At 40.1% G+C, this 24,083-nt stretch overlaps 1 protein-coding gene across 1 annotated transcript; it reads right to left on the reverse strand.

The window, feature by feature from the left end:
- Positions 223-23,251, reverse strand: LOC109823327 (transcription factor UNE10-like). The gene is made up of 5 exons (XM_020389611.1): positions 23,123-23,251; positions 3,694-3,804; positions 2,754-2,819; positions 2,370-2,649; positions 223-501 (listed from the first exon to the last, which is right to left on the reverse strand). The coding sequence occupies exons 1-4, from the start codon at positions 23,177-23,179 to the stop codon at positions 2,404-2,406; spliced, it is 480 nt and encodes a 159-aa protein (XP_020245200.1). The 5' UTR covers positions 23,180-23,251; the 3' UTR covers positions 223-501; positions 2,370-2,403.

Genomic DNA, 24,083 nt, shown 5'->3' on the forward strand with positions numbered 1-24,083 from the left:
CCTAGACAGAATCTTATTGGACCAACATGTCAGACGGAATTCCGTCTAGGATAGCCTTTTTAGATGGAAATTTGACTTTCCTAGACGGAATTTTCCGTCTAGGATACTCTATTTTTTACAAGTTGATATTTGTTTGAATTTGGAAATAATATCTCTATTGGCGGATGAAAAGTTTAAAGGATTAAAACTAAGGAGGAGAAGTTAAGAACTTAGAATTAGATGTAATACAAAATGAAATTTACCATATCTACATATTGAATTGTGGATGTTATACATCTACTTGATCACAAGCAAGCTGATCTAACAAGTCCTCTCTAATATAAAGAAAAATGAAAAGGGAAGAAAAGAAGAGAGAGTTCAAGACATGAAGATCACGGGAAAAGGAAAAAAGACAAATCATAACTAAGAACTAGGCTACTTGGGGTTTGTTGGTTGATTTTCTTGAAACGTTTGCTGATACAAGGCCACCATTCTTTGATATGCATCCATTGTCATCGGTTGCTGTAACAACTCACAGAAACAATAATAAGAAGCTTAACTCCAGGACATATATATCACGATATTCTTAAACAAAATTATATGTTATAGTTTGTAAGTAATTACTATAGTGATCGCTCTGTAGTTTTTGTTTAAAGTACTATAATTTTTTGGAAGTTCCATTATCAAATTCGTTAACTACTTAGATTTCATGGGCAGTCATACAGGCTTATTTTGGCATATCATTGTCTTTGTCTAACCTGTAACCCGAGTGTTCAACATTTGACAGTAAGGGCCCATTTGCTTGATAAGAAGTATTAGAAGTAAGTAATAGATCAAAAAAATAACCTAAAATTAAGAAAAAGGAAATAATACAAGTTATTTTTTTAATTGTTTCACATAGTTTAAAAGTAGTGAAAACAGTACTTCTTTCTTATCATTTTTTTTCTATGATAATGATTGTGAATATTATTAAGAAGTAACTAAAAAAAGAAAAACAATTTGCCATGCTACTAATGCATAACAAATTAAGCAAGTCCATGGACTATATAATATATGCTGGAATTTCACAATTGTGTTATGTGATTTGCCCTTGGAGTCATAAATAACAATTCATGAAGAAATTTATGCATTTGATAGATACAAACATTTTACAGATGCTACCAGTCAATCCAAGTCAGGAGTGGATGAGCCTAAACAAAAGGATCAGGGCCATCAGGCTATCAAAAGAAAAGCAATTCTTCGTTCTGATAAAGTTAATACTTCAATTATGATCATAGCTTTGTGCGAAGGAGGTGGAAAGCAAAATATTTTAAAAAAGTGTAAGTGACAAAAGAGAGATGTTAGAATCTTTTGGATTTTAGCGGTGGAGAATATCATAATAGATAACTAATTTTATTACGTGATTAAAGGAGGTTCCTGTTACTTCTAACCTATTTCTGAGCTTCGAAGGGAGGGATAAAAAGTAACTAAGAAGCAGGGGTGCCTTATAGGCTCTATATTAGCAATTAAGAAAGTACTAGAAATATTTATTTCTAGAATTTTTTTTTATTTAAAAGTAGCAGAAATAACTTCTACTTTTTTTATTTCATACTTCATAAAATACATCCATGAGAACAAATAAGACTTAATTAAGTCGTAATCCCGACTCAAGAACTTATCCTCAAGCATGCAACCAGCTATGCACGGAGTTTTTTCTTGCGCGGGATCATCTTTCAAGAGCTCGGTGAAAGAAGTGGAGGATTCAATTCTGTATCTATATTATTTTGCAGATTTATCAAAAAAATTAATATTTTCTAATTTATCTTGCAATTGCCCGACATTGAGTTAGAATATCCTCTCATTTAACATTTAAAAATTTTGAAGTTCAAGGATGTAACAAAAAAGAATGTGGATCCTCTCTACTATATCCATAAAAGTAATGGAGGGACCACTATTTTTTATCACAACCATTGGATATCTATTGGGTGATTGTGATTGATTCTAAATCAAACACTCACCACAGTAGCCACACATAAATTGCACTCTCATTTCTAATTTGCACTCAAAGAAAAAACTTTACCATCCACTGCGGAATCAATGTTATGAAAAGTAATAATACCTCCACTATTATTTTTAGCAGTAGAGAGGGTCGAAACTCATCACTGCAAAATAATTGTGTGGACTCTCCCAAATTTATCCTATTTGCAGATTTACCCTGAAATTTGCATATATGCTAGTTTACCCTTATGAATTTCGACGCCCGATAAATGAGGCGTATAAAAATCCAATATAAGAGAATGTTTGGGTAAATATTGGTACAAACATGCGAGGAAGATATGTTTGGCTAGATTCAGAAAGTAAAAAAATAAATAAATTAATAAAAAGACAGTGGACATGCATTAGCTAGTTACCTGTGTCGGGCAGGGAACGAAGGCTGAGAAAGGATCAGCCATATTCACACCACCACCACCAACATTTCCAATCACGGCCCATCGAGCCCATGTCCATCATGCCCATTCCTGCCAGCCCCATCTGCGCCATTTGGGCCATCATGCTCATCTGGAACTGTTGCATGCCCATAGGCATCAACATGGGTGGTGCCATGCTGCTCATCCTGCTCATCATGCTGATCTGGGCTTGTAGCTGTTTCAAGTACTCAATTACCTCGTCCAGCATTGAAGCTTTGTCTGTCTGAGAATTGTGAGATAAACGTTTTTATGTTTTGTAAAGTTCTAAAGGAAAATAACAACGATATGATGTTATTGAGGGAATAGCTAGATTTTGATTGTGTTTACCTTGTTAGAGTTGGGAACCAGCTTCTGAAGAGTCCTTATTTTTTGGTTTATTCTATCTCTTCTTTTCTGTACACGTTCGCCAAACACTGTAAGCTTTTCAGATAAATAACTTGTGCAATTAAGTTCAACACTTTCCTGTCTAACATAAAATAATAAGGGCTAATTGCGCTTATAATCCCCCTTAGCATGTAGGTTTTGAACTTATATATACCCTTGTAATTTCCTTTTGGCAAATAGATGCCTTGGGTTAAATCTTCTCACTTTACTCACGAGTCGATCTAGATGAAATTTTGCCAGATAATGTCGATGTATGAGACAAGAGTGTCAAATTTAGGATAAAAGAGTCAAAAATTGCACTCAGGGTGTCTATCTGCCAAAATGAAACTATATGCAAAATATGTTCAAAACTACAGGTCCTATTTGCAAAAAGATCCAAATCCATAATACACCGATTCAGTATCAAGTGGAACTTTTAAATTCTCAATATCCAGCTTCAATATGAGAAGGGGAAAAATAGAAAATCCAAATTTATGATGTTTTCACCTTCACAATATGTATGAGAGAAAAGTTATGGCCTCTGTAAGAACTTTGTCCCATTGGCATGCAATACTATTTGAACTGTTAAAAATTAACTTGTTCTTTTCCCTAATTGACAATTAGCCCTTGGATAACAAAAAAGCTCTCCCAACGTCACACCGTTCGATACTTACAATGCATGCACATCAACATAGTCATAAATATACATGCGTATACAATACATTTGTGCATCTCCTTCATATATAAATAGTAATATTGTTGTGCTTATTTTAGGGTAGGGATTTAAAAAATATTTAGCAAAAATAAAAATAAATAATTAGAGAAAGACCACATACCCTTTCAGATTGGTTATGAATGGCAGCTGCCCTGCTCCTCTTAGTGGAGACAGAGAAAGACCACATACCCTTTCAGATTGGTTATGAATGGCAGCTGCCCTGCTCCTCTTAGTGGAGACGGTGGATCTCACAGTGCACTCCTCGATGACCTTCTCATCCTCCTCTCCAGCCATTCCCCTCTATTATCCATGTATGCATCCATATATTACTCAGAAGTATATAAAACAACAATTACCTTTTTGGTTGAAGTATATAAAATAAAACAATTACATGTATTAAAGGAAAATGCCGCTCCATGTTTATCCTTGGCAGATATTTAGTTTTATCCATTGAAATATAATCTATTAGTGCTGAATTTTCTGTTTAATTCATGATAGGATGTACTGAAATCATGAGCATGCCAAGTAAATTGGCCTATCGGATGTAGAAACGGGGAGACCGATTGGAATATAATACTATTATAAAAGTGTGTTGGGTGTTAATGTAAAACCCCGAAATTTTTATAATGAAAATGTGTGAATAAATAGTAATAAATTTTTCTTTTGTGATAAATAATCATATATATATATAAGATGTATATGTTTATCAGCGTTGGGAAACCAACAGGTATTTATAAGTGAGAGAAATCGAGTGAATACTCAGCATAGTATATGACTAGCAGCAGCAGGCATTTTTCTGCTGCGCGGTCGACCGTGGCGGTCGACCGCGTCGGTCGACCGCACAGCGGTCAGAGAGTTCTCTCAGATTCGGGTTCAAACGGGTTTCGGGTCGGGTTTGTGGTTTGGTATATAGACTAATAACCCGAGAGAACCCCATTTTTCTGATTTGAAATCAAAACCCTAGCCCCCCTCTCTTCCCTAAAACCCTAACTCTCTTTGCTTGGTGATTGGGAGGAGTTCTTGAGGATTTTCAGCGGGATTGTGGGATTTCAGCGAAGGGGATCAACCTCCTGCAGATCTAGGGATTCATTTCTCACCAGAGGCGAGTAACTTCTCGCCCAACTCCACCCCCTTGAGTTTTATTTGGTTTTATTGAGCCAAAATCGTATTTTTGAATAGCTAATAGATCATTATGGCTCATAATATGAGATTCAGGTATTTCCTTATTTTAAAAGCTCACCAATGAATTTTATTATGGAGGTCTAGATCTGAATACGTTTTAAAAGGAGAAAATTCCTGTTTTTATTGTTAACTATACATAGATCATGTTTAATTATGTCTGGGATCTTGGTAATAATTTCTAAATGTGTAAGCTTTCTTTATTTATCTGTTATATGACAATTTAAATATGCTATTTTGCTGCTTAACTCAAGGGAGAAAGATTGACAGGTTTCGAAGCTGACAGAAAACCCAGATCTGGGTTTTGTCTGCCTCGCGGTCGACCGCATCGGTCGACCGCAGGGCGCGCAGCAAGGGCAGAGCAGCGTCTGCCCTCTGCGCGGTCGACCGCGACGTCTTAGCGGTCGACCGCACCGGTCGACCGAGGGCATATACGCTGAACAGTAGAATTTATCTACGTGTGCGGTCGACCGGTGTGGTCGACCGACGCAAAGTTTTGTGCATTGTTAGATTTGCTGTATGTTTCATGTGTTTGGGGGTTTTGCCTCGATTATCAAATACTAGTTTACGTTTTTTCCATAAATCTAAGCATGATAGATGACCTGAGGGTACCAAATATAGAATTACATGCCGAGACGAGCGTGAAATTTGTATAAGTATATCTCCTCATACATTTCATCGATGATTACTAGTTGGTCCGTGTGATGGGAAAACTATGTTAAACTCATGTCCTCGTGTTGGACAAGCATTACCTTTTAGTCCTCGTGTTGGACACCTTTCCCACTTAGTCCTCGTGTTGGACATGCATTGCTATTTAATCCTCGTGCTGGATATGCATTACCATCTGGTTGATGCGTTGGACAACGGTCACATCCGGTCCATGCGTTGGATAACGGTCACATCCGGTCCATGCGTTGGACAACGGTTATATTCAGTCCATGAGTTGGACGTTTACTTCATGCAGTCTATGGGTTGGACGTTTAATTTATATAGTCTATGTTTAGGACACTTAATCGTTTTCTGACATGTCACTCATGTGAGTTTGACATGACACTATGTTTGGAAGTAGAGATGTGTTTTGTTTTCTTTTTAATTTATTCATTTATGTATTAGACTTTGGGTTTGGCATTTAGGGATTTACAATTTGAGATATAAGGTATATACATGAGAGTTTCCTTGTTTGGATTATTTCGCTCGACGTACCTATGCTCGTTGTAAATTTCTAAATACTAAAATCCTCTTTAGTAAGATCAATAATTTTAGATCTATTATGTATTATCTATATTTTTCTTATACAACGAACCATGTTCCCTTGGGGTTGGTTGTGATGTTACTCGCTAGCGCTTTGACGCTCGTTGTCCCTCCCCTTTTCAGATAACGAGCCAGGAGCCCGGAGAGTCGCAGGTTAATGGCGATGTATTTTAGCTTCAGCCGTCTATTTAGATATATATTTTCTTTTGGAGTTCCACAGTAGGCTTTTGTTTAGACATTTGAGAGTCTTGTTCTAGAAGTTGTAAAGGCTGTGTGCCTTATTTCCTTTACTCAGATATTTGTACTTGAGACTTGTTGAGTATTCCAGTTATCTATTCAGACATTGGCTATGTGTTTCTGTATGTTGGATGATGAGATATTTATGTGATCACTATCACTTCATCAGTTATTTCTTGCACTATCTTCTACTTGCTTTTGTACCTACACCTATTGTTGACTCTACAAGATAGATGTTAATTGTGATGGTGAAACATGTTATTACACGGTGTAGTGCATGGCAGGTTTGACATTCTTGTTTTCACCTTGGACTGCAGCTTTGTGTGAACTCAGGGGCGTCACAAGTGGTATCAGAGCTCTAGTTCTAATATCCTTAGGATCATCCTGTGTCGAGTAGTGGCGCTAGGATAGAGTTTCTTAGGATTCATGTATAGAGTCCGTAAGGAATTCCTAGTATGAGTGAGGATGATATATGCGTATATCTCAAAATTTGAGAATTTTTTTTAATAACTATTTGGTGTAAATTCAAAGTATTTGTGTGAAATACTATATGTTGTGAAAATTTCAATGTGATACGTTATTTATAAAGATCTATTTTGACTCATGAACTCTTTTTGTTATATGCTCAGATGTCAGACTATGGTATGCCACGTACTCGGAGACCTGGACAGGCTAAATCGCAGCAAACTCCACCCGAGCTACATCAGACGCTACCTGAGACGCAGCAGGCTCCCCAGTACCTAGTAGATCTTATGGCTCCCTTAGTCTCTAGGATAGCAGCAATAGAAGAGCATTTGGCGAATCATATTGCACCACCACCATCAGTAGCTGAAACCACCATTTCTTAAGAAAATGGGGCGGCTAAGCTTCAGAAGGACAAGGAAGGGCACCCCGGAGACAAGGGTAAGAAGAAGAGACCTTTGTCTGAACCTCAGCAGCGGCAGTAGGGCCCTCATAAGAAGGGACCCCAGCAGGATCAGAGAGCGTATCAGCAGTACAAGTTCCGGGGATCTTGTTTTAACTGTCGCAAGGTCGGACACAAGGCAATAGAGTGCCGCAATGCACCAACAAGAGCTCAGAAGGGATATGGTCTGAATCAACAGCAGTACAAGACTGAGGGGCAGGTTCTAGCAGTTTAGGAGATTACCCAGGGGCAGATTGTCTCATATTCTCCAGCACCAGTGTCAGAGCAGTTTTCAGCCTCTGGCAAAATGTAGGCAGTAGTTCCGCATGATCATGGGGCTAACGGAGCAGTTGTGGAGGGTACGTTCATCGTGAACCCTTTTTCCTGCCCGTATTCTATTAATTCGGGAGCTTCACGTTCTTTTGTTTCGTATGTTTTTATGGCTAGACCCCAAATCGTAGCTCAGTCTCTAGACACCTCTTTATCTGTTTCCACCCCTTTAGGTGAAATATCGCTTCTGGAGAGCAATTGTAGGAAGTGTAGCGTCAGTTTAGACGAGTCGGAGTTCATAGTTGATTTGATAATGTTGCATATGTCCGAGTTCGATGTCATCCTTGGTATGGATTGGTCGTCTTCCTACCCTATTAGTAATGACTGCTTTGCGATAACAGTCAAGTTGCGAGCGTCCGATGGGTCCGAGATGATTGTAACCCCCTCTCAGGGTAACCATGTTGCGAAGTCATTTCTGGCGTACATCGAGGAGGTGATGCGATGGGATCAGGGTATTGATTTATTGGAGATTAGAGTTGTCTCAGAGTATCAGGATGTCTTTCAGGGCATACCTGGATTACCTCTTGTGTGAGAGGTTGAGTTCTGTATTGAGTTGCAGCCAGGCACAGCCCCGATATCGCGCGCACCCTATTGCATGGCACCAGCTGAGATGAGGGAGCTTCAGACCTAGTTGGACGAGTTGTTAGCTCAGGGTTTTATTCATCGGAGCCATTCTCCGTGGGGAGTGCCAGTTCTCTTTGTGAAGAAGAAGGACGGCAGTATGCATTTGTGTTTTGATTATAAGAGTTGAACAAGGTCACTATCCGGAATAGGTACCCATTACCTAGGATTTATGACTTGTTCGATCAGCTGCGCAAAGCGCATGTTTTGCGAAGGCTGATCTTCGTTTTGGGTTATCGTAGTTGCGAGTTCGAGAGAAGGAGTTTTCCCAAAGCCGTGTTTTCCTGATTCGATATGAATCTTTTAAGTTTCTGGTCATACCATTTGGGTTGACCAATGCACCCGTTGTATTCATGGACTTGATGAACCGGGTTTTCCGTCCCTTCTTGGATCAGTTTGTGATCGTTTTCATCGATGATATTCTCATTTACTCGAGATCAGAGGCAGAACACGAGGAGCACCTACGAGTAGCTTTGAGGACTCTGCAGGAGCATCAGCTATATGCTAAATTCAGCAAGTGCGAGTTTTAGCTTTCAGAAGTCATATTTCTTGGCCATGTTATCAGTCGAGAGGGTATAGCAGTGGATGCAGCTAAGGTCACAACAGTTCTTGATTGGGAGCCACCGAAGACGGTGACAGAGATTCACAGCTTTTTGGGTCTGGCTAGCTATTACAGGAAGTTCATTCGGGACTTCTCGAAGATTTCGACGCCGATTACATGTCTTACGAAGAATGGTGTACAGTTCATATGGAGCATGGAGTGCCAGAAGGCCTTTGATGTTTTGAAGGCTAAGTTGACTACAGCGCCGGTTCTGACTATTCCGAGCAGTGACAGGACATTTGTTGTGTATACAGATGCATCATTAGCAGGCTTAGGAGACGTATTGATGCAGACTTAGAGGGTAGTAGCCTATATCTCACGGTAGTTGAGGGTGCATGAGCAGAACTATCCTACTCATGACTTGGAGTTAGCAGCGGTGGTATTTGCACTAAAGTCATGGAGGCACTACTTATATGGAGTGTAGTTCGAGTTATTCCCAGACCACCAGAGTCTGAAGTACCTCTTTTCCCAGAAGGAACTCAATCAGAGACAGCGGAGGTGGGTTGAGTTTATTAAGGACTACGAGTTCGCAATCCAGTATCATTTGGGGAAGGCGAACGTCGTGGCAGATGCATTAAGCAGGAAGCGTCGATCTCGGATTTTAGCTTTGAGGTGTTCACTACATCGGGATCTTATCACTCTTAGCCAGTTTGATTTTAGACCCGAGATTGGAGGAACCAATGCATTTTTGGGAGTTGTGACAGTGCAGTCATCTTGGAGTGACAGAGTTGTCAGAGCTCAGTTGGGAGACTCTTGGATTCAAATCCGAAAGGAGGAGATTTCCAAAGAGCCTAAGACTAATTAGACCATTAGAGCTGATGGAGGTCTACGGATAAGGGTAGATTGGTTATGCCAGCCAGTGCAGAGCTGAAGAGGGAGTTATTTGATGAGGCACACCGTACTCGGTACACAGTGCATCCAGGAACCACCAAGATGTACAAGGACTTGAAGAGACATTTCTGGTGAAGTGGTATGCGTAGAGAGGTTGCAGACTATGTGGCTAGATGTTTTACCTGTCAGCAGGTGAAGGCAGAGCATCAGAGACCGGCAGGGACACTCTAGCCTTTACCCATTCCAGAGTGGAAGTGGGCAGACGATTCCATGGATTTTATTGTGGGGTTGCCGAAGTCGAAGAAGGGGAATAATTCTGTTTGGGTGATAGTGGACCGGTTGACGAAGTCAGCACATTTTATTCCAGTGAGGACCACTTATACAGCCGAGGCTTATGCGAAGATCTTCATTCGGGAGATAGTTCGACTTCACGGAGTTCCGGACACGATCGTATCGGATCGAGGATCGGTTTTCACTTCACATTTTTGGAGGAGTTTCCATGACTCATTTGGCAGCAGGCTATCTTATAGCAGTGTATTTCACCCCCAGATGGATGGTCAGACGGAGAGGGTGAATCAGGTGTTGGAGGACATGTTGCGGGCATGTGTCATTGACTTCCAAGACAGCTGGGAGGATCATATTCCATTGGTAGAATTCGCTTATAACAATAGTTATCAGGCAACAATCGGTATGGCGCCATATGAGGTATTATACGGGAGGCCCTGTAGATCACCAATATGTTGGGCAGAGCCAGAGGAAAGTTTGATGCTTGGGCCAGAGCTTGTGAGGCAGACTACCGAGAAGGTAGCACTGATCAGGGAGTGGATTCTAGCCGCTCAGAGTCGGCAGAAGAGTTATGCAGATAAGAGGCGAAGGCCTTTGGAGTTTCAGGTGGGAGACTCAGTCATGCTGAAGGTATCGCCTATGAAAGGCGTACAGCGATTTGGGCGATGAGGGAAGCTTGCGCCGAGATACATTGGACCATTTCAGATTCTGGAGCGTGCTGGAGTTGTGTCATACAGACTAGATCTTCCAGCATCGATGTCTAGTATACACAATGTATTTCATGTTTCTATGCTCAAGAAACACTTGCATGATGAGGAGCAACAGCGAGTATTGGATGCACCAGAGATTGAGCTTCAGGAGGATCTGACTACTATTGAGATTCCGGTTTGTATACTTGCCAGGGAGGACAAGAGACTCAGGAATAAGGTGATTCCCTTAGTGAAAGTTCAGTGGAACCGAGGAGGCAATGAAGAGGTTTCTTGGGAGCGCAAAGAGTACATGCGTCGCGACTACCCACACCTGGTTGAGCAGGTAAATTAATTCCTTTTATGTCATATATCTTATTTCATGTTTATATCTTTGGTTATGTTTACATTTAAGGCTAGAATGAAGATATTTTCGCTTAATCTTTAACCTTTTGGAACACATGGTATATGTATGGGGGGTTCCTTGTTTGGATTTTTTGCCCGATGTACTAGTTCCACTAGATTAGGATTTGAGCGAGAATATTACCATTTTAGATTGTTAAGTATAAATATCTCCATATGATTATCTAGAAGTTCATATTTTAAGATTCGTATGATTTCCGAATTTCGAGGACGAAATTCTTTTAAGGGGGGAAGAATGTAAAACCCCAAAATTTTTAGCAGCAGCATGCATTTTTCTGCTGTGCGGTCGACCGTGGCGGTCGACCGCACAGCGGTCAGAGAGTTCTCTCAGATTCGAGTTCAAACGGGTTTCGGGTCGGGTTTGTGGTTTGGTATATAGACTAATAACCCGAGAGAACACCATTTTTCTGATCTGAAATCAAAACCCTAGCCCCCCTCTCTTCCCTAAAACCCTAACTCTCTTTGCTTGGTGATTGGGAGGAGTTCTTGAGGATTTTCAGCGGGATTGTGGGATTTCAGCGAAGGGGATCAACCTCCTGCAGATATAGGGATTCATTTCTCACCAGAGGCGAGTAACTTCTCGCCCAACTCCACCCCCATTTTGTTTTCATGTCAAAACTTGAGTTTTATTTGGTTTTATTGAGCCAAAATCGTATTTTTGAATAGCTAATAGATCATTATGGCTCATAATATGAGATTCAGGTATTTCCTTATTTTAAAAGCTCATCAATGAATTTTATTATGGAGGTCTAGATCTGAATACGTTTTAAAAGGAGAAAATTCCTATTTTTATTGTTAACTATACATAGATCATGTTTAATTATGTTTGGGATTTTGGTAATGATTTCTAAATGTGTAAGCATTCTTTATTTATCTGTTATATGACAATTTAAATATGCTATTTTGCTGCTTAACTCAAGGGAGAAAGATTGACAGGTTTCGAAGCTGACAGAAAACCCAGATCTGGGTTCTGTCTGCCTCGCGGTCGACCACATCGGTCGACCGCAGGGCGCGCAGCAAGGGCAGAGCAGCGTCTGTCCTCTGCACGGTCGATAGCGACGTCTTGGCGGTCGACCGCACCGGTCGACCGAGGGCATATACGCTGAACAGTAGAATTTATGTCCGTGTACGGTCGACCAATGTGGTCGACCGACGCACAGTTTTGTGCATTGTTAGATTTGCTGTATGTTTCATGTGTTTGGGGGTTTTGCCTCGATTATCAAATACTAGTTTAGGCTTTTGCCATAAATCTAAGCATGATAGATGACCTGAGGGTACCAAATATAGAATCACATGCCGAAACGAGCGTTAAATTTGTATAAGTATATCTCCTCATACATCTCATCGATGATTACTATTTGGTCCATGTGATGGGAAAACAATGTTAAACTCATGTCCTCGTGTTGGACAAGCATTACCTTTTAGTCCTCGTGTTGGACACCCTTCCCACTTAGTCCTCGTGTTGGACATGCATTGCTGTTTAATCCTCGTGCTGGATATGCATTACCATCCGGTCCATGCGTTGGACAATGGTCATATCCGGTCCATGCCTTGGACAACGGTCACATCCGGTTCATGCGTTGGACAACTGTTATATTCAGTCCATGAGTTGGACGTTTACTTCCTGCAATCTATGGGTTGGACGTTTAATTTATATAGTCTATGTTTTGGACAGTTAATCGTTTTCTGACATGTCACTCATGTGAGTTTGACATGACACTATGTTTGGAAGTAGAGATGTGTTTTGTTTTCTTTTTAATTTATTCATTTATGTATTAGACTTTGGGTTTGGCATTTAGGGATTTACAATTTGAGATATAAGGTATATACATGAGGGTTTCCTTATTTGGATTATTTCGCTCGACGTACTTATACTCGTGTTGTAAATTTCTAAATACTAAAATCCTCTTTAGTAAGATCAATAATTTTAGATCTATTATGTATTATCTATATTTTTCTTATACAACGAACCATGTTCCCTTGGGGTTGGTTGTGATGTTACTCGCTAGCGCTTTGATGCTCGTTGTCCCTCCCCCTTTCAGGTAACGAGCCAGGAGCCCGGAGAGTCGCAGGTTAATGGCGATACATTTTGGCTTCAGCCGTCTATTTAGATATATATTTTCTTTTGGAGTTCCACAGTAGGCTTTTGTTTAGACATTTGAGAGTCTTGTTCTAGAAGTTGTAAAGGCTGTGTGCCTTATTTCCTTTACTCAGATATTTGTACTTGAGAATTTTTGAGTATTCCAGTTATCTATTCAGACATTGGCTATGTATTTTTGTATGTTGGATGATGAGATATTTATGTGATCACTATCACTTCATCAGTTATTTCTTGCACTATCTTCTACTTGCTTTTGTACCTACACCTATTGTTGACTCTGCTAGATAGATGTTAATTGTGATGGTGAAACATGTTATTGCACGGTGTGGTGCATGGCAGGTTTGACATTCTTGGTTTTACCTTGGACTGCAGCTTTGTGTGAACCCAGGGGTGTCACAGTTAAAACAATTCTTCTTAAAATGCCCTCCAATTTTCAATGTGTAATTGAAAATGATAATTATTAACGCAGACGTATAAACAGGGAGGCCGATCGGATATCGTTCTGATGCCGACAAGCCCTGACAATAGCAGGTAGATAACAATATTGAATCTACAAGCCCTAGTATTCCCACGTTTAGGGAAGAAAACAATGGAGAAATTTCTCTTAATTCAATAATTGAAAAGATGATCCTTGATTTACAAAATAAACTAATATTTATAGCCACCTAACCCTATTCTAACTCTAATAAAAAAGAAACTCTAATCCTAAAAGGAAATAACCAAAAACAAACTCCTTTCCTAATCTGTTTATTGAGTCAACACGAGGCGTGCCGAGTAGTACCACTTTTCGTGTCGATTGGACATGAGTCGACTAAGTATGTCGAGTAGTACTGTCCTTCGTGTCGACTGACATGTGTCGACTAACACCACCCTTCGTGTCGTCTGGGGTGCGTCATCACGTCCTGTCGATTGGGGTCTCGGCTGGGATCTCCTCCTGTCGACTAGGTTCTTGGCTGGGTTGCTTCGCCTCGAGTCGTCATCTGGACTCGTCGCCTCGAGTTGTCTATTCGTCTCGGTTTGTTCGAGTCTCGTCTTGTCTCATCCATCTGTTTAGTTGTCTCGACTGTCGACTCGACTCGAGTTGAGATGTCGAGTCGTCGTCCACTGATGTTGTCTCGGTCGTGTAGATCTCCTGTATCAGTCCCTCCTTCTTCGAAAGAACTTGTCTCTGAGTTCGTATCACTTGAATACAACTCGATTGAAGGATGATAGTCAAAAATATCCACCACGTTGAACGTCATGGATATAGCCATTCCTTCTGGAAGATCCACTACATATGTATTATCATTGATCTTCTTGAGAATCTTGAACGGTCCATGTCTTTTCAGTTTAAGCTTGTTGTATGTTCCAGCTGGCATCCGTTCCTTCCGTAAGAAAACCATCACCATGTCTCCTTCATTGAACACCTTGAGTCACCTCTTATTGTCCACTCTCGCCTTGAACTTTGCATTGGCTTTCTCAAGTTTTGTACGCACTTCTTTCTGAATATTGATAGCATTCTCGGTCCTTGAACATGCTGCATCACTGAACTTGCTACTTGTCTACAATTTCAACAAATCTTGGAGATGTCAAGGTGTCTTCCTGTAAACAATAGAAAAAGGAGACATACCTTTGGAACTATGAACAGTCATGGTGTAGGTGAATTCAGCTTGAGGTATAGCTTGGTCCCACATCTTTAGCTTCTCTCCACATATGCATCAAATCAAGTTTCCCAATGTTAAGTTAACCACTTCTATTTGTCCATCCGTTTGAGAGTGTGCTGTGCTAGAATACTTCAACGAAGTGTCAAATAGTCGCCATAAAGTAGTCCAAAAAGTAGCCAAGAACCTAGTATCCCTATCCGAGAAAATCGAACTAGGAACACTATGTAGTCGAACTACTTCTTTAAAGAACAGTTGTGCAACATGTGGTGCATCTGAAGTATTGCGGCATGGAATGAAGTGAGCCATATTAGAAAATTAATCCACTACCACAAAGACTGAATCCACGCCTCTTTGTGTTCGGAGAAGTCCCAACACAAAGTCCATACTTAAATCTTCCCATATATCCTTGGGCACAGGTAGAGGAGTATACAAACCAGTATTCTGAACTTGCCCCTTTGCAACTTGGCACACTTGACAACTTCTCACAAGTATCGCCACATCCTTCCTTAAACTCAGCCAATAGTATCTCTCCTCAAGGCTCAAAACAGTCTTGTCTCGTCCAAAGTGTCCACCAAGCCCGCCACCATGTAAATCTTGAACTATCTTTTCCCTCAATGACGTCCTGGAAATACAAAGACGATTTCTTTTAAATATAAAGATGTCCATGATAACGAAGTCTCTTGTGGGTTGTCTTGTCTAACACTTTGCCTAAATCTCTTGAAAGTCTTCATCATTAACATAAAGCTCTTTTAAATAGTCAAAAGCAACAACTTTACATCGCAATACACTCAACAAGGATACTCGCTGACTCAAAGCATTGGGTACCTTATTGTCGACTCCTGATTTATGTCGCAAAGTAAAATTAAATTGTTCAAAATACGAAGCCCAACGTCCATGCATTTTGTTGATATGCTTTTGATTCTTGATGTGTTGAAGAGACTGATGATCGGAGTAAATTACGAAGTCGTTAGCAATGAGGTAACATTCCTAAGTCTTCAAAGAATAATAAACAGCATATAACTCCTGCTCATAAGTACTCCACTTCTGCCGAGCTTCATTCAACTTCTCGCTCAAGAAAGCAATAGGACGCTTCTATTGAGAAAGGACTGCTCCAATACCTACACAAAACGTGTCACACTCAAGCCTAAAGAGCTTGTCGAAATCTAGAAATGCCAATATAGGTGCAGTAGTAATCTTCTCTTTGATAAATGCAAAGGCTATATTTGCTTCATCAGTCAACTTGAACAAACCCTTATTCTTCAAGCAATCTATCATGGGAGCAACTATAAAACTGAAATTGTGAATGAAATGTCGATAAAAAGATGCTAATCCATAAAAGATTCTTACTTCAGTAGCACTTTTTGCAGTCGGCCAATCCTTGATTGCCTTGACTTTACCTTCGTTAAGAACACACACTTCTTAAGGTTGATGTAATGTTCATTCTCCTTTAGCACTTGGAAGACTTCTCGGAGATTCAACATATGCTCCTGTTCATCTTGGCAATAGATGAGAATGTCATCAAAGTAGACGACTACAAATCTTCCCGAGAAAGGCTTCAGAATTATGTTTATCAAACGCATAAATGTACTTGGAGCGTTTGACAACCCAAAAGGTATCACCAACCATTCATAGAGGCCCTCACTTCTTTTGTAAGCAGACTTCCACTCGTCGCCGGGTCGGATTCGGATATGATGATAGCCACTCGTCAAGTCGACCTTCGAAAAGACGCTCGCAGCTCTCAACTGATCCAACATGTCATCCACCCGTGGGATTAGGAACCTGTAGCGGATTGTAATCTTGTTAATGTCTCTACTATCTACACGCATACGCCAACTCCTAACCTTCTTTGATGTCAACAAGACCGAAACTGCACATGGACTCATACTCTCTCGGATGTGGCCTTTCTTAATAAGGTCCTTTAATGGTATCCTGTAATATTTTCTTCTCTTGCGGGTTTATGTGATAATGAGGGAGATTAGGAAATATTGAACCCGAAATGAAATCAATGTGGTACTGAATATCCCTCATGGATGGAAGACCCGCTTGCAGCTCTTCAGGAATCAACACTTCGAACTCCTTAAGTATCAATTTCATCTTCTCAGGGACCTCAATTGGTGTCTTTACTTCTTCCTTCACAACTAAATTAAATCTTTGCTTCAACTCTTTTGACTTGGCTAGGAACTCTCCCTTGTTACAAAGAGAAATACGTTTGGATTTTTGATCTTTTGGGTTCTTTAGGGAGGGTGGAATTGGTGGTAAAATGATCTTCTTGTTCATCCATACGAAAGAGTATTCATTCTTCTTGCCGTCGTGCTTAGCATCAACATCATACTGCCACGACCACCCTAACAAGACATGGCACGCATCCATATCCACAACATCACAAGCAACATAATCACTATAAGTCATGCCTAGTGATAGTGGCATGTGGCATACTTCGGTCACTTTCACGGAGGGACCCTTCTTGATCCATCTGATGGTATATGGCACAGGCTTGGTCTCAGTTGGCAATTTCAAGTGATCCACAAAGGCCTTAGACACAATATTCTCACAGCTTCTATTGTCAATGATGAGGGTACACACCTTATTGTTGGCTGAACATCTAGAAAAGAAAATTTGGTATCTTTGTGATGAATCTCGTGTCTTCTGAGCGCATAGGAGTCGTTTAACAACACACGACACATTACCATCCTCAATCTCAACAACCTCTTCCTAGTACTCTTCTTCAAATGTTGTGTGTTCATCCTCATCTTCCTCATAATCTACAAAATTGACCTTCTACCACTGCGAGCACTCGTTAGACTTATGCTCTGGTTGGAGACATCAGAAATACTTCCCTACAGTCATCTTGGCATACTAATTTGATTAAGTCATCTAGGGCAGTGGTTGATTTGCCAACCGCTCAGTTGATCGTGGAGGATTAGACCGATCAGTCATCTTTGGCCCTACCGACTCACCTCTTGCCTTCTTGGCCGAACTTCCCTGATCGGTTTACCTAAAAGGTTGTGTCTTGGAGGCCAATCTTTCCGTCTTGAGAGCCATGTTATGGGCTTCGTCCAATCTTTCCGTCTGGAGAGCCATGTTATGGGCTTCGTCCATAGAGTACACATTGTGGATGGCTCACCTTCTCTTGAATTGAATACTTCAAACCTCCGATATACTTTACCGCAAGTTGCTCCTCGCTCATAGACAAATCACAATGAGAAGTAAGACGAAAGAACTCTTTAGTATATCCGCTTGTTGATCTGAGTCCTTGACGGCATTGCTCGAACTGGTTGAAGAGAATTTGTTATTAGTCGGGTGGTAGGAACCTATCTTGTAGTAACTACTTCATACGTCGTCAAACCAGAACTGGTTGCTTGCCTTTCCGTCACCTTGTGTTTTGAGTTTGATCCCATCATGTTGCGGCTCCTCCTTTGAGACGATATGCTACAAACTTCACCTGGTATGCTTCGGGCATATTAGCCATCTCAAAGAACTTCTCCACTTCATAGAGCCAATCAAAGAAAGCTTCTATGTCTAGATTTCCTCCAAAGGAAGGGAGCTCCACATTCATCCGGTACTCTTGGTCGTGGTGATGTCTGCCCTATCGGTGATAGTTACGACGAGGGTTGAAGCCTCTGCCCCGACCTATTCCATAAGGTCGCCCTCCTTCTTCTTCGCTCGAGACGTTGTCGTACCATGGTCCCTTAAATTAGAACCCTAGTCCACTCCATCACTAGATTCATCATGGGAGAGAGGTTGGTTGAAATGTCATTTATGATGTGGAGGGGGTTTGATATGGGGGAGGTTGATGCGGAGGGGGTTGATATTGAGGGGTTGGTTTGAACGTGGTTGATATAGAGGGGATAAACTGGAGGGGGTTAGGGATTGTATGGGGGTGGATGTTATGGTTGCATAACTCTGGGTTTGCTTAGGTGAAGACCATCGGTGAAGTTATTCCCATTGTTGAGGTGAAGGGTATGTCCTTCAATGGCTTTTTGAAGGTTCTGAAGAGACGCCTCCAACGTGCCAAATCTTCCATCCATAGAATCTATCCTCGCGAAAAGATCCTATAGAGAAATCTCCTTCTCACTGTCACCTGCCATTGTCGAGCATGTTTAAACTGAAACTCTTATACCACTTGACGCAGACGTAGAAACAGGGAGGTCGATCGGATATTATTCCGATGCCGACGAGCCCTAACAATAGGAGGTAGATAACAAGCTTGAATCCACAAGCCCTAGTTTTCCCAAGTTTAGAGAAGAAAACGATGGAGAAATTTCTCTTAATTCAATAATTAAAAAGTGATCATTGATTTACAAAAGGAACTAATATTTATAGCCAACTAACCTTAATCTAACTCTAATAAAAAAGAATCTCTAATCCTAAAAGGAAATAACCAAAAACAAACTCCTTTCCTAATTTGTTTGTCGAGTCAAAACGAGGCATGCCAAGTAGTACCACCTTTCATGTCGACTGGACATGAGTCGACTAAATATGTCGAGTAGTAATGCCCTTCGTGTCGACTGACATGTGTCGACTAACATCGCCCTTCGTGTCGACTGGGGTGTGTCGTCTCATCCTGTCGACTGGCGTTTTAGCTGCGGTCTCGTCCTGTCGACTGGGGTCTCGGCTGGGTTGCTTCGCCTCGAGTCGTCATCTTGACTCGTCGCCTCGAGTTGTCTGTTTGTCTCAGTTGGTTCGAGTCGAGTCGAGTCTCGTCCATCTGTTTAGTCGCCTAAACTGTCAACTCGACTCGAGTTGAGATGTTGAGTCATTGTCCGCTAATGTCGTCTCGGTCATGTAGATCTCCTATATCAATTATTATTTTAGGCATTTATGTAGTTTTTTCATCTTGATATAGAACACTTGCATGCATATATACATATATGCATACATATATACATAATCTAATACCACCCATTTAATTTAACCATTCACTCACTAAACTTATTTACTAATCCCCTTTAATCCTAAATTAAGGCACCCTTTCTCCATCCTAAATGTATCATCCCTACTATCCTTCCTTTATAAATCTCTATTCTCCATTGTTTTCATCCAACAACCACCTAAACAGAGAAGAAAAGGAAGAAGAAGAAGAAACTTCACCTCACTAACATGTATTCTACACCTCTCTTTATAGCACAGTCCCCTACAATTCCTATAATTCCTATAATTGTTGAACCTTCTGACTAAATCCAAAAACTTACAAAGCAGTTCCTTTAAATCCAAATATTTACAAAATAGTCCAATACATATGTATTTTTTTGTCAATGAAATAAACTTTTACTCATCACCAAACTTTGAAAATGTGTAGTACATCAAGATATCAGAATCATGTCTGATATGAAACTAAATCTGAAAGCAAATCACAATTACAATTTCTCAATTTTGTCTCTTACATGATCAGGAATATTTTTCATTAAATACTTTAGAAAAGATAGAGAACTTCACATCTCTAAATAGCTGATCAGGATAATGCATTTTCTGCAAAAATATCCTTAGGTTCCTCTCCTTCCATATCTAATATACAGTTGTCGATAGTGCCATTCTTTTCATTTTCTTCATGAAACCATCCTCCTTCAAGTTATTGCTATACCAGGTTATGATTTGGTTCCAGCTGCAAGATCTCCAAGCATAATTCAATCAATCCATCACTTTATTCCAAAAATATGCAGAGTATTGACATTCAAAGAACAAGTGCTTGTTGGTTCCCTCTTGAAGATTTGAAGCTGGACACAAGACAGAGTGGTTTGTGTTAATAATCTGGTGAGGGTAGCTAACCATAAGATAACTAAGTGCTTTGGATAGTGTAAGCCACCCCAAATTGAGTCTGACCAAGCTACAGGGCCAGTTGATTGATTTAAAGCTTGATATATGGAAGAAATCTGAAGTCTGCCATTAATGCAACAGTCACAGATAGTTTTAAGCAAATTATCTCTGCTTCCAAATCTTCTTAAATCCATATCTCTCGCCTTAATCAATTGTCTCCACATCCAAGAGTCATATTTCTTTGGTTGAACTAACAATATATCAGTTTGGCGAAGATAGTTTCCATGCATCCATTTAATCCACAACAAATCTTTTTTAATGTGTATCATCTATAGAATCTTTATTGTAGCTGTATAGTTACTATTCTTTGTAGAAAATAATCCTAGTCCACCGTTCTTTTTGTCTTTGCAAGTATCACTCCAGGAAACCAATCCAATTTATTGACCCCATAAGAAAGCAGAGCAAAGTTTGTCAAATTTTTCCAACACCTTGATCCGCAGAACATAATTGCTTGCCAAATAATTTTGCATCCCCAAAATAACTGATTTGATCAATTGTATTCTCCCAACATACAATGATTTTCTCCTGCTTTGCCAACCCTGGAATTGTTCAGAGATTTTGCTGATCAAAGGTGAACAATCCAAATAAAAAGTCTTTTACATATCAATGGAATTCCCAAATATCTCACAGGTATTGAGCCCTCCGATAAGTTCAAATAAGAATAAATATGATTCCTTATATTATCATCAACCCCACCAAGATATATAGAACATTTGCTAGAGTTAGCCTCCAAGTCTGACACCCTACTGAATTCTTGAAGACAATAGTTCAATTTACTTATTGAATTCATATCAGCTCTGCTAAATAGGAGAAAGTCATCAGCAAAAATCAAGTGAGTGATCTCCATGCCATCACATTTTAGATGAAACTTGAAGGAGCTGTCAGTTTTAAGTGCTTTAAGCTTCGTGGACAAATATTCTATACTAATTACAAATAGATGTGGAGATAGTGGATCACCTTGTCTCAATCCCCTATCTCCCTTAAAGTATCCATGTAATGACTCATTAAGGGATAAAGAAAATCTTGTAGTAGTAACGTATTCCATAATCCACATAATCATGTTTTTTTGGAAATCCCAGCCCTGACAACATGGCTTTGATGAAATTCCAACTTATTGTATCAAATGCTTTCCTCAAGTCTATGTTAAGAACTGTCCTTGGTGAAATGTGTCTTCTTCCATAATGCTTGATGAGTTCATGAGCAAGGAAAATATTGTTTGAGATAATTCTTCCTTTAACAAAAGCACTATGTGCATCATTGATCAGATATCCTATAATTTTCTAAATTCTAGTAGCCACAATCTTTGAAATAATTTTGTAGACACAATTGCAGCATGAGATTGGTCTAAAATCAGATGGTGAACTAGGATTGAGAACAGTAGGCACCAATGTGATAGTTGTTGTGTTAAAATCTCTAAGAAGCTTACCAGAATTAAAGAATTCCTTCGCAGCTTTGATCAAGTCATCTCCAATAATATCCCAAGTAGCCTTGAAGAAAGAGGCACTAAATCCATCCGGTCCAGGAGGTTTTTCATCAGAAATTGCATAAACAGCTTGTTTGATTTCATCTCTAGTGACAGGGATCCCAGGATGATCTTCTGGCTATTAGTGAGAACAGGACCATCAGAGATAACTGTAGGGTTAGGATCAGATGTGTGTATTGTAGTGCCTAAAAGTCTCTTATAGTAAGCAACAAGCTCAGAAACAATCTCAGACTGCATTTCAGTAACTCTTATTCCATCTTCAGAGTACAGGGATAATACTCTATTATGGTGTCTTCTGGCGGATTGGTATTGCTACAATTTGAGAGGTAAGGGGTGCAGGCAAAAAATCAAGCGGATGGCTCTCTCCTCAGCACTATATAGTATATGGATTGAGAGAAATAACAGAATCTTCAAGAACAAATGCAAAAATGTCAGCCAATTATTCAGGGAAATAAAGATCAACATACTGTATATAGTCCTCAACAGTCCGAATTTAGTTGATGGTAGGGATTGGATACTGTCATTGTAGTTGTAAGTAAATAGAATATGAGTTTGTAATCTCATGTTATGAGTATCTTGATGTACAATCATTTCATATTTGGTGAATGAATAAAGATTTTTCATTGACCAAAAAAAAACTCTTTACTTTCCTCTTCGAGTCACTTCATGATTTTGTCAAAAAAGCTCAAAAAAAACAATTATACTCATGATGCAATGCACGTGTACTATACTAGTACTATAAAAGAGTGAGAGGAACAACGGTGGATGGAAAGATGAACCTTGTAGCTATATCGGGTGTGAACCAATAAATAATTAAACATCATAAGCCATCCCAAGAAAAATTTTCTTTTTAATTCGTTGAGAACATCTTAAAAAGTAAATGGCCATATAGAATGAGTCTTAATTCCAATAGACAGGAATTGAAATATATGATTATTTAGAAAGTAATTAGTTTTAATTTGAAATATGACATAGTATAGAGGATTAATACATAAATGCCTTAATAGGAATAGATACATAGTATGTGCGTTTTGATTGTTTTTATTATTTATTTATTTATTTATTGCTAAAAGCACAAGAAAAGGGAATTTAAAAATTTAATAACAAAAGAGAGTTTTGTTTTTTGAAATTTATGGCCAATGGTCCACCAAAATGCAGAATCAAATTAATCAAACCAACCAAAATTTCCTACAACTTATTATTTATAGTACATCAGCTGAGAATTGAACCTGAGACAAAGATCTCCGGCTATGACAAACGGAATCATGCTCATCCGCCACCACCATCGGTCTACTCCCTCCTCCCCCAACATAACTCGTAGTCTCCCGTATCGGCGATCGTCACCGCTGACACAATCATCGGTATAACGGTGTCACGGAGTCAGCAAGTCGCAAATCGCAAAGTCATCAAGTTCACAACTACAACTCTGAAGAGTCTCATACTCCCTATAGTAGTACTCTCCTGGCGTCCAGTCCCTTTGCGGGCCCGCGCCGCCTGTATTGCTAACATAACAAGACCCGATCCCTATATGCCAGACTCCTCACGTTGGCTGCGGCCGGGGGAGTAGGGGTCAGCTTCCACGGACATGTGGGGCGCATCGCAGGAGTCAACTGACGGGGTCGGATGGCAGGAGGCTTGGCCTGGTCGCGAATGGACCTCAAGCGTCCCAGTGATGGAGGGAGGGTATCTTGGGGAGTGGGCTTGAGCGAGGGCCCGTGGGCGGAGAGGTGGCCGTTAGACCATGTAAGCTCTGCCACTTCATAGTCTGACCTGCTCATTAAATAATAGGTGGTTATGATTAAGTTGGAGGAAAAGGAAAATTTGTACGGAACAATTTAGATGCTAATTACATGGAGAGCTGAAAATGAGTTGAAGAAGAGGATGGAAGGAGATTAGGAGAAGGATTGGGAGGATCATCCACGTTCCAACTGGGATCACACTGCACCATTATTTAATCTCTATGCTCCCTGCCTCTCAGCCGCCCCCCCGCCCCCCCCGCCCCGCACCCCTGCCTAAAATATAAGAGTGAGAATGAGAATGATGTGACAAGTACTTAGCCCGAGGTGAAGATTCTATATGTAGCTAAGAGCAATAACGTGGATAGAAAAGTTAATAAATTATTATTATTTACTATGTCCTTAACATGTAGTTGGCTACTAATGATGAGTTGAATATAGGGCAAGCTCAACG

This window comes from Asparagus officinalis, chromosome 1, assembly GCF_001876935.1.
Source record: "Asparagus officinalis chromosome 1, Aspof.V1, whole genome shotgun sequence".
In the NCBI taxonomy this organism is placed as follows: Eukaryota; Viridiplantae; Streptophyta; class Magnoliopsida; order Asparagales; family Asparagaceae; genus Asparagus; species Asparagus officinalis.

Excerpts from the sequence above, each read along its gene's own strand:
- LOC109823327 (XM_020389611.1), bottom strand. The coding sequence starts at position 23,179 with ATGGTGGTGGCGGATGAGCATGATTCCGTTTGTCATAGCCGGAGATCT. Across the intron at positions 2,820-3,693 it reads TTCATAACCAATCTGAAAGG|AAAAGAAGAGATAGAATAAA; the intron begins GTATGTGGTCTT and ends GAACGTGTACAG. Across the intron at positions 2,650-2,753 it reads TGGTTCCCAACTCTAACAAG|ACAGACAAAGCTTCAATGCT; the intron begins GTAAACACAATC and ends CACAATTCTCAG.